General features: G+C 35.0%; 1 protein-coding gene across 5 annotated transcripts in view; it reads left to right on the top strand.

The window, feature by feature from the left end:
- The window catches only part of Gprk2 (G protein-coupled receptor kinase 2), a 40,888-nt gene extending 29,304 nt beyond the window's left edge, over window positions 1-11,584 (top strand). For all 5 annotated transcript variants that reach the window (XM_011056869.2, XM_011056871.2, XM_011056873.2 and 2 more), the window contains 5 exons: window positions 647-1,004; window positions 1,142-2,048; window positions 2,462-2,599; window positions 3,661-3,789; window positions 4,076-11,584. In XM_011056869.2, the coding sequence (XP_011055171.2) occupies window positions 647-1,004; window positions 1,142-2,048; window positions 2,462-2,599; window positions 3,661-3,789; window positions 4,076-4,171 (1,628 nt within the window). In that variant the 3' untranslated portion in view covers window positions 4,172-11,584. The remainder of the gene's footprint in view (window positions 1-646; window positions 1,005-1,141; window positions 2,049-2,461; window positions 2,600-3,660; window positions 3,790-4,075) is intronic.
- Window positions 11,585-11,589: the final 5 nt, after the last annotated feature.

Below are 11,589 nucleotides of genomic sequence, written 5' to 3'. Positions count from 1 at the left end.
CAAAGGGCGGAGAAACAATGTTCGTTGCGTGTCCCGTTAACCTACTCTGATAATGCTCTCCCCTGATTTGAAATAATGAAAACTTGCGAACAAATAAGACTTATTCTCGCGAATATGAGCTATATAAAATACGCAAGAAATTATTTTTTCTACTATTAGAAGTCGTTACTCTAAACACTGCAATAATATTAAGAAGATTTTGATGAATTTATTGTTCTACTATTATTTATTTACATAATTATAAATTCGAAAAGGGATTATAAAATCGCTAATTATTTAAATAAGATTTTTATATCTTAAGATTTTATAGTTTTAGATTTATTTTATTTTGTGATATAATTTTTAATTGATATTATGAGGATTAAAATATACAGAATTAATTTTCAGAAGCATATAAATTATTAAAAATTGTCTTTGGTTGAATAAATCTATTCAAAAATATTTCCATTTATTTTTCCAACAGTAAGAAAAAATAGACAGAAATCTTTTCAAGCAACAAGCAAGTAGCATTCTACGACTTAATTTTAACAGGATCAATTAATTAGATTTTACGGACATAAATTAAATTTATTAAAAAAATTTATATTCGTGCGCATGACGTACAGTTCATTTCGGAAAAATAATCAACGTAATTCATGTCGGACAGACATCAGGTACAGTTATGTGGTGGACCAGCAGCCGATTGGGCGGCTGCTCTTCCGACAATTCTGCCAGGACAAAAAGCCAGCCTATCACCGCTACAATCTCTTTCTGGACGCGATCGAGAAGTACGAGATTGAGCTGGACGAGAATCGCATCGATCTGGCAAAAGAGCTGTTCGAGCAGTACTTGAAGCGGGAGGGTTCGGAGGTGGTCGACATTCTGAACGATTCCTTGATCTCTCAGTGCGAGGAACGACTCAGCACCGGCGGCAAGGAGCTTTTCACCGAGGTCGCGCAGACCGTGAAAAATTTCCTGGCTGGCGAGCCGTTCTCAGCCTTCCTCAGCAGTTTCTACTTCTACAGGTGAAGTGCCAATGAATAAATTGTGTGGCAGATAGATAATATAAATTTGTAGAAAAGAATTTTTTTCCATGAGAATCTGATTCTGACTACGAGAAAGAATTGAGAAATAGAGAGACGTTTTTCCTACGTTTCTTCAGGTATCTCCAGTGGAAATGGCTGGAGGCGCAACCAGTGACATACAAGACCTTCCGGATGTATCGGGTATTGGGCAAGGGTGGCTTCGGTGAGGTCTGCGCTTGCCAGGTACGCGCCACCGGTAAGATGTACGCGTGCAAGAAATTGGAGAAGAAGCGCATCAAGAAGAGGAAAGGCGAATCGATGGTACTAATCGAGAAAAACATTCTGCAGAAGATCAATTCCAAGTTTGTTGTCTCGCTCGCGTATGCGTATGAGACGAAGGACGCTCTCTGCCTCGTGCTGACTATCATGAATGGCGGCGATCTCAAGTTCCATATTTACAATATGGGCGGTGAGCCAGGTTTTGACATAAATCGCGCCCGATTCTATGCGGCCGAGGTCGTGTGCGGTCTGGAACATCTTCATCTTCAAGGTATCGTCTATAGGGACTGCAAGCCGGAGAACATACTGTTGGACGATCATGGTCATGTGAGAATATCCGATCTCGGTCTCGCGGTGGAAATTACGGAGGGCGACATGGTGCGCGGTAGGGTCGGCACGGTGGGTTACATGGCGCCTGAGGTGATCGACAATGAGAAGTACACCTTCTCGCCAGATTGGTTCAGCTTTGGCTGCCTATTGTACGAGATGATCGAGGGCCAAGCACCGTTCCGCGCTCGCAAGGAGAAGACCAAACGCGAAGAAATCGACAGACGCGTCAAGGAGGATCAAGAGAGGTATTCGCCCAAGTTCAGCGAGGATGCCAAAAGTCTGTGCCAACAGCTGTTAAAGAAGAGTCCGAAAAACAGGCTGGGTTGCAAGTGCGGTCGACACGGGGCGAAAGAGGTGAAACTCCATAGCTTCTTCCAGTGCCTGAATTGGAAGAGGGTCGAGGCTGGTATGTGGGAACCGCCGTTTGTGCCGGATGTAAGTAGGTGTTATTTGATGATCGATCGTTTAAATCCACATCGAGGTTTCATGTTTTCATTTTTATTCTCGTTTAATCTATTTGTTCGTCTATTTAAATTCCGAGAGTTTAGATTAAGTTTGCATATAAATTGTAGCTGTATATACAACTTTAACACTAATTTCGATAATTATACTAAATCAGTATAATATTTACAATTTTTAATTAGCATATATTGTCATAAAATGAAATGGTGTTTTAAGAAATCGCATAAATTGCTAAAAATTTTAACGTTATAATATTTTTGTTTTATTATATTTTTGTGCTAGTAATAAATTGTCCTTTTTGTATAAAAGATTTAATGTATGTGTAAAAACATTGAAGGTGGTAAGAATATGAAAATTATTAATCGTTGATACGTTTATCATTACAGCCTCGTGCGGTTTACGCTAAAGATGTTTTGGACATCGAGCAGTTCTCCACGGTGAAAGGTGTTAATTTGGATGCCACGGATGATACCTTCTACAGCAAGTTCAACACCGGCAGCGTGTCCATTCCATGGCAAAATGAGGTAAAATAATCCTACACGTCGCATCTGTATCATAATCACCGATTGTGAGACATATTGCGCCTCAGGAATAAGGCCTTTGACCTTTCTTATAAAAATAATATTGTTGCTACGTCACACAGTAAACGACCAGTTAATAAGATCTCCATTATAACATGAATGTAAATCGCATTCTTCGACCACCTACGCGTCTCAAGCACTTATATTGATATTGATAGTACTTTAAAGGATCCATATATCACCCAAGATTATAATTTAGATAAGATGATTCAAAATAATTTTAACAATATTTTTAATAAATTTAATTTTCTTCTTTATTTAGACTTTAACTTTTGTTAGAAAAATTTTAAAAGATAATGGTCTCCGTTTATTGAGATTGAAGTTATTATTTTCCGATCGTAAATTTCTGTCAAATGGGTTGTACACTAAAATAAAAAATGATACAATATTTAGCTATCAACGTTTTAGCAAACATAATTTTTAATCTTACAAAGATATTACATAAATGACATTTTCTCATCTCTTAAGTAGATATAGACTAGAGTCTATAAACAACAAGATATATTCTGATTTTTTACGGCGAAATGTTGAAACTTAAGAAATGAGAAAATGTCATTTATGTAATATCTTTGTTTATGTAATATTTTTGTAAGATTACAAATAATGTTTGCTAAAAATCGAAATGAAATTCTGAAAAAATAAAATTGAATTTAAATTTAAAGCGTAGCAAGGAAATAATAAAATCTCGTTATCTAATTGCACTTCAGAGGATTTTGCTTCGTTTCGTTTTTTGAAATTATTACATGTACATGCAGAACATCTGGAGAATGGCACTTGGATCAAAAAATATAGAGCTCGTGTTTTCCTACGTCAGAGGCAACGCGAGAGGCTCGTTATCACTGGCGTTATTCGAGTAGATGTATTTAAAGCCGCGATGCTGCATAAGACGCATTACGCACGAGCCACCTTTAGCTGCCTATGTTAAATCACTTACTACGCACCTCACGGAGTTAGGATTGTCAAACAAATCACAATCTAACGCGCTTCATTTCTTCCTCTTGCAGATGATAGAGACTGAGTGTTTTAAGGAACTGAATGTATTAGGTCCTAACAACACGCCCACCCCAGACTTATTGATAAACCATACACCACCCAACAATGACGACAGAGGCTGCTTTCCTTTTCGGAGAAAGGTAGTATTTTTCGAAATTTTGAGTTTCATAAAATTATTTAAAATCTAATTTCGAAGAAAAGCAACAGTAAATCCCAGATACTCGAAAAACAGAGAATCGAAAGAGATTTTGAATTCTTTAGGACATTTAAAAAAAGTTTTAATTTTAGTTTAAAGAATAATCGAAGAAGATATTTAGATATATTTTTTACTTTCAACTTGTGAAATATTTTTTATGTGTTATTAAATTAATTTTACAATTACTGTGTAGGAAAACATTATATAATAATAAAATTATGCAATTACAGAGGAAACAGAGCGATCGCACAAGGGAGATCCCGTTGTCGGAGTGCCACTTGCTGGAATTGTCTCAGACGCAGAGCTCGGAAATGCCAGCCAGCTGATCTATGGTGAACAAGAATAACAGTCTGAATCGATTAATGTCGTCATCATTTCGACGTTGTCGCCATCCTGACGTTACTGACGGCGCGCGTTCGAGTGCCACTGGTGGCTACTGCGTTAAGAGCAAGCCGATCTCATTCTCTCTTTCGGTAGCACCCGAAGCCACGGCAACTATCCCTGAAAATGGCTGCATAGTTCGCATAATAAGAAGTCGCAACGACTGCGGGTCCGAAGCATCCTCTCAGGTTTATTGGGGTGAGATTAAAGATCTACTCCAGGATAAAACATGTATCCGCGCAATTTTACGCGCGCGCTTACAGCTACGCATATGTGGCAAACAAACGCGACACACGGAAGCCAGACGCATTGTATGTTTCTGTCAAATTCGAATGACACGTTCGTTACCAAATATATTTTCCTCGAGCTCGAACGCGGGAATGCTCGACGTGCACTTTTGCACGTCCATCAACGTATATCGACGTGTTTTATCGAGCTTCGATGTGTCCAGATTCACGAGTCGCGGGCGAGAGAAAATTTAGGGCGATATGTAGATAATGATTGTGTCACTCACAGCGCGATTACGTGGCATACGTAATATTCTGAACGCGGAAATTCGATTTTCGGAATGTATAGTCAGTGGTAACAGTAATTTCATTTCTCATTAACTATGAAATGGCGTACAAAATCTTTAATTTTAAGTTTCGGTCTTATTTTAACTTGAAATGAACGAGTACGTGTAGATGTACGAATGGATGTGCAATTATTTACAATTATTTCTTCGACGTACTTATGAATCTTTTTTAAATTGATGAATACAAAAATTTAATTTGTATTAATTTTCAGAGAGCATTTTCTCTTAGGATAGATGTTTATTCCGTATCATTTTATTTTTAATGATTGAGGATGTTGCTATCCCATCGAAAGTATCGGAGAGAATCACTTTGGCGCACGATTAAACATGAGAAATCGTGAGTATGCTGCAATTTTATTTATTATTATCCCAAATTGCTCCCAGTGCATTTTTAAATACTTCCCAAAAATTTCGAGACAATCGATTTCCTTTATCTATCTTTTGATTGTCAACGATTCTGATGTACTGTTTCGTTAAGGTCGTATATGTCTGAGGCGAATAAGCTACATGGAGAGAATTTTGGTCGTAACCGCGTTCGCACTTCGATGATTTATTAACGTGCTCGATAGAGTCTAGAATGGAACTCGTGGGGGCCAAAATAAAGTAGAAACAGCTTGTAGGCGAGCGATAACGAGTACACACGTGGAACGGACGGGTCGTAAAAGAGCACGTGAAGAGCACGGCGCTTGTCCTCCCGCCCGCACGTCTGTTTCCTCGCTCGCTCGTTCTCGCGTATCGCAACATTAAGCTACCGGTAAACGGACACCCGACACTACCGCGAGACAAATAAACACTCGCGTGCACTCGCGCGTTTATAAACGTTAACCCGATATATCTGGAGATTGTAATTACGGAGACATGTGCAACATATGATACAGCGAGTTGACGGCGCCGAGAAGACGCTACATCTAAGAGCGCGACGAGCGAATTAGTAGCGAAGTATATTGATCTAGCGTTGCTAAATGGAGACATTAGATAAGTCTTATAAAATGACGAATGATAAACTCACGATAAAATGTTTAATAACGCTGTCACCATATAGCAACAAATATTATTAACGGTAAAAAGTAATTTTTATCTCAGATGCCCTTAATATACTGTATAAATTCAATCGAGTTCAATCGCGAACGTGGATTAGTGGACCGTTACAGCATTTTAAAGCTGGGCAAACATCTAGAAAACATCCAGAAAATAAAGAATAAAGAGTAATATACGAGAACCGCATCTGTCGACAAATTGCAGTTTCCGGAAACCACATTCGAGCGTTATATATTTTTGAAATATTGTAATAGTTTCGTATCAAAGTTGTGATACATTAATTCTATCACGATCATTATCTTAATACGAAAAATTTCCATCTCACACTAGATTGGTCCAATATTTGAACCGATCTGAATATGATGATTTGATTTTAATAATAAAATTTCTGACAAATTATAGATTTAACGGAAAAAAATCTGTCATTAAATAAAATTAAGATTCTTTAGGTCTACCCTGAAAGGGGGCAGAGTTTTAATATTTTATTATTATAAAATATTTGAAATCTCAGTGATGTTTTCTTTATTGCGTATCGCGTTAAATTCTCGCGCGTGCACTTTGGAAAACACTGTTCGTAAAACAATCGAAAAGCTCTTGAATTGGATTAACGGGCACATTCGGACAGTTCACGAGCAATTTGGCCGTTCTCCAATTGCGAGTAGTGCCAACGATTTGAGTTCCTGTCAAAGAATTCTCTCCTGCCAGACAGTCGTCGCGAGTCAGTCGAATATGTCATCTCCTTTCGATCTTATAAATCCGGATGTGAACGCCGATGCACTCGGAATTCTTAATCTCATTAAGAATCTCTCCGCAAAACTCGACTCCGTTATGTAAAATAATATTAAAAAATCGATCGACGTTAGATAAAAATAATGAACAAGAAAATTAATTTTTACTCTAACGATCTTTGCGGTAACTGCTGTATCAAGTGAACACATTGTACGCAGTTAGTCTTGAAAGTTTGTTATCAGTATAGTTTCTCGTCGAGGAAGTACAAAGATGAATAGAAATTCAATTAAAATAAGTGTTTGAGGAAAATCTCATACATTTATAAGCGACAAAAAGCATACAAATGATTTCTCATCTTCGTATGTTTTTTTATATTTTTTTTTTATTCATACGGAACCGGTGTAGAAAGAGAGATACACAAATGATAGAAACAGGTTCACATGCGTATACAGTTTTATATAAAATATGATTGAAGTAGAATTAATAAAATATACTCGAGATTTTTAAGATTGAATTCTTCGAATCGATAAGCAGAAACTTAGATTAATTTTCGTGGATTGAATGAAAGATTCTATATTTATTATCACAATTATTTTGCTAAATTAATGAATTGAATATAAATTGTATAATTTAATTGTTATATACTATTAATTATGATATTGTTATAATATTTTATAAGACGTATAAATTACGCCTAACAATCGCCATGTGAACAATACCCCGAACAAATTTCTCTTCATAACTGCGTATAGCTCTGTAAATTATCTTTTATTGTAATTATGATAAATTTAGCAAGATTTAATTTACAGGAATAGTTGAAGAATGGCGTCAAATAAGTGTCAGAAAAGTTGATTTCTAATATGTGTATATATTTTATATATTAAATTTTTTATTAATATTAAAATACTACACATATTAAATATAAATAAAAAGTTTTTTTAAATATTGACATATATTTTTAAAAAATATTAAGAAAAACAATGTTATTTTATTTGAGTTTCTGTACAGAGAATTTAATACACAAATTTAATAAGTGACTTCCACAAATTGTGGATTTAAAATCTCTCTCTTTTATAACTCAAAATATTATTTCTGACACTTGGCTGACATTTGACATTCATTTCTTAACATCCGCGTAATAATGCATAGGAAAATATATGTTTAGCGGAACGATGATTGACTGAATGATGGTTAACAAGTAATTAAACTTCTTTGACGTCTATATCTTTGGCCTCTAATCATCAGTATGTACATGTATCGTGTGCACATAATGTATGTGAGAAACACTAATCTATCTGCAACTGTTCGAGATTGGTGTTGCGATAAAGTAAAAAAGGGGATAGTATGACTTAACGATCTAGATCACTTTTTGTCGGATAAACCCCAAGATAGTCACTATGTCGCACAAATCGCAATTCTCCCGACGCGAATGCGAAAGTATTATATTTGCCAAACAAAAAAAAAGCAAAAAAAATCCTTACTTTTGTTAAAAAAAAAAAAGAAATGTGTAAAGTAATCTTCGAGACCAATATATTTAATAATTTACGCGATCTACGTGTACAACAAATCGTAAATTATTTAATTATTACTTAATTTCACAAAAATGAATTCCTGCCCATTTGTAATTTATTTACCTTCGCGCAGACATACTTGAATGACATTAGATTGCTAACAAAATTAGCGAAGAACGTACAATTTATAGAATTTTTTAACGTATCGATTTGTAGTCTTCATTTTCTTTGCTGGCAACGCACGAGTTCGCTATTCAGTATAGAGAATCATATATCTTTTAACTGTGATTTTTCAAAGTGTCCTGTTTAATTTTGTTATTAGTATATCGAATATTTTAGAAATATTTTTAAAGCTTCTTATTTCTAATTACTTCTTATTACATTATTTTATATTATTTCTCTTATTATAAGACATACCTATCATTTCACATTATTTATAAAAACATGGATAAGAGAAATCTGGCTCTAACGAGATCCGTCGCGAGATCTACTTGTAGATAATGATGTCCAACTACTATATATTCACAAGAAGAATACCAAACTATTTAATAATTTTTCTAAGGAGAAATAAGCGCGTAATACTCTCTTATTCCCATAGAAAATATATATATTTTTCTGTCTGTGTATGTAGCGTAGATAGATAGTTATACATACATATACGATAGATTGCTGAATATACTTTTGCAAATAGTATGTGTTTCTCTTGCACAATTCGTATTTAAATTATGGATCTATGTAAACATTTTATTTATGAGATTACCTATCTAATTCATAGAAATTCACGCACGCAAATGTATATGTGAGATGAGAGGCGGAGGATAAATGTATATGAAACATAGTTATTTAATCTGATCCAAAAATTCGAAGCATATATGAATCATAAAGGATATTCTCTGATCAATATTATTCATATATATAATAATATTTTCTGTCATTATATATAAAATCTCATCGAAATCATACTTCGGATCATTAAATAACTCCGTTCCTGATTATTACATAATTATTCAAATATGAATTCTCTAAGCCAGATCTAAGCGAATAATGGCCATCGATGATAAAGTGATCATTGACTAATAATTATGTAACGTTAAATTACCGGCTTAAGTGATGGATATGTCCTCCGCGTTAATATTCGCCATGTCGCGTTATAATCATCGTTCGATAGTTCATTCCATCCTATACGATGCGTGTAACGCATCTTCGTGTTACGGAGTGAGAGAAGAATCCGAAAAGAAAAATTAGCTAAACATCTAGATAAGCTAAATATCTAGATAAGTATACCGCTTGTTCGTGTCTATTAGACGTGAACGAGAGAGAATTTTGCGAAGCGAGCTAGGAATACTCAGGGGCATGCTTCCATCATTATCAAATCGAAGACAATTAACGTAAATATGCAGGAAGCGAATGCTGATGTTGCAGAATGCGAAAGAGGTAAATATTACTCGGAAGAACCGTCGTCCGATTTTATGCGTGTTATTTCAGTGGCGTGACAGTTCTGAGTATCGCGCGGTCTCCAAATGTGCTATGTAATTTAGAATCGATTGATAATAAGTAGACGAAAAAAAATTATCGCCTATTATTGTTATATTTTATATATCTCATTCGAGTATTTTTTTCTGTACAATGTCTGTCTCGTAATTTTGCGCATCATTAGATGGGATTCGTTAAATGAGAGAAATCGAGAACTGTCATTAGCATAAAGAGACGATAAGTAGCGAAGTTTTAAATTGATATCGCACGCGACACATATACGTATACCGGAAGAGGTGAACGGTAATGTCGGATATGACGATTCGTCTTTTATCACATCGACTTCCCGCTTATATTATTATATGAGTAACATTACATGAAGAGGCTGACTGTTCTGTATAAATACGTCAGTGATAATCATAATAATATTAATAATAATATTGATAAGGACTAATTAAGCACGGATGTAAATGTATGTTTTGTACACTGTAAAAACAATACGTAAAATTACACGTATAGTGTTACAGGAGTAAAATTACACGTCATTACACGTATGATGGATATAAATTATAATTGTATACACTTCTCTTATAAAATTTTACACTTGTTGCTCGTGTTATTTTACATATTATTTTTACGGTTTAGGGTGAATGAGAAATTTGCGAAAAATCATGCTGTTGAAGCGACATTATCGCTGTACGTATCTATATCTCGTCTCCCCATTCATCTTTCCTCTCTCGTCTTCAACGTTTGTTGCCATCAACAGCTATAATAAACGCCTCGGCACTTCGTTGTTATGTCGTATTTGCCATGCCAAGATAATGGAGATAATACGTTGATTGACTTATCACGGTGATGTTAACGCGTAATAACAATACCAGTAATATATATATAAGCGATCCAGAGACCACCGGAATAATTGTGACACCGCGATATGTTTTTCAACGACGGAAATAATGCAATTACAAGATTATTGAAGGACGATCTTCTTAATGATCGCTATATAAAATTATTCAAAAACTAACTTTTACAAATTTATTCAAAGATTTTAGATTTACCTTCCTCTTTGCGCGCACAATTCTAATTTTATAGTTATTCATTATGTACCGCGTAATGTGACACTCGAAGCGCCCGGTCCTTTATTAACAATTGTCATATTGTTGCAATGGGAGACTGTCGCAAATCAGCTCGCCTCAGAGTTAATATGTAATTATCGTGACGTCGTCCTGTAGATTATAGCGTGCGATATTTTAACCAAGTGAGTTTCAATAAACTTCCGCGCGAAAACGCATTTATAAGCGTTTAATTTATTGTTACCGCAAGTCTCGCGGAAAATGACGAAAACACAAGTTGTAGCAACCGAAAGCTCAATTAAGAGCGCGAAAAATTATTAATTTAAAACGTTTAATAAGCTCATTAATTAATGACTATGCGTAATATCATTTCTACGCTTGCATTCTTTCGATTTAATCGGTTCCAGAGAAGGAAAATCGGAGAATTATTGCCGAATGAACGATCGTCAGACGATGATTGATACGGAATTTGACACACTTGTCAATTCGTTTTTTGTAGAATCTTCGCGACAGATTTCGATGTTTTTCACTACACGACTTTAGCGACCTGCGAAGTTACATGCTTTCGGAACGCTTTTTAACGCGGAGTTTTAAGTAAGTTTTAAGTAGACCGATGATATCTTGATTCGTTTCGCAGATCGACAATCTTCGGGAAAAAAGCCCCAAACAGGAAAATATAAAATAGCGTTTTATTCGAAAAGCCAAAAATTCCTGTTTTTCTTTGTTTTTTTTTTGTTTTTTTTTTTTTATAATTTCGATATGTTGTACGATTATGGGGAAAAACTAAATATTATACATATATCAATATATATGTATATATTTATATGTATAATATTTATAGTTTTACTACACACGATAATATATATATTATCGTGTGTAAGTTATAAATACGCGGATATCTACTGTATTTATAACTTATATGTTTATACACATGCAAATATAGAGACGTATATAATCGGACTCGA

The sequence above is a fragment of the Acromyrmex echinatior genome, chromosome 4 (genome assembly GCF_024713525.1).
Source record: "Acromyrmex echinatior isolate Ae372 chromosome 4, ASM2471352v2, whole genome shotgun sequence".
In the NCBI taxonomy this organism is placed as follows: Eukaryota; Metazoa; Arthropoda; class Insecta; order Hymenoptera; family Formicidae; genus Acromyrmex; species Acromyrmex echinatior.
The sequence above is the reverse complement of the archived record's forward strand: the minus strand, read 5'-3'. Positions and strand labels throughout refer to the sequence as shown.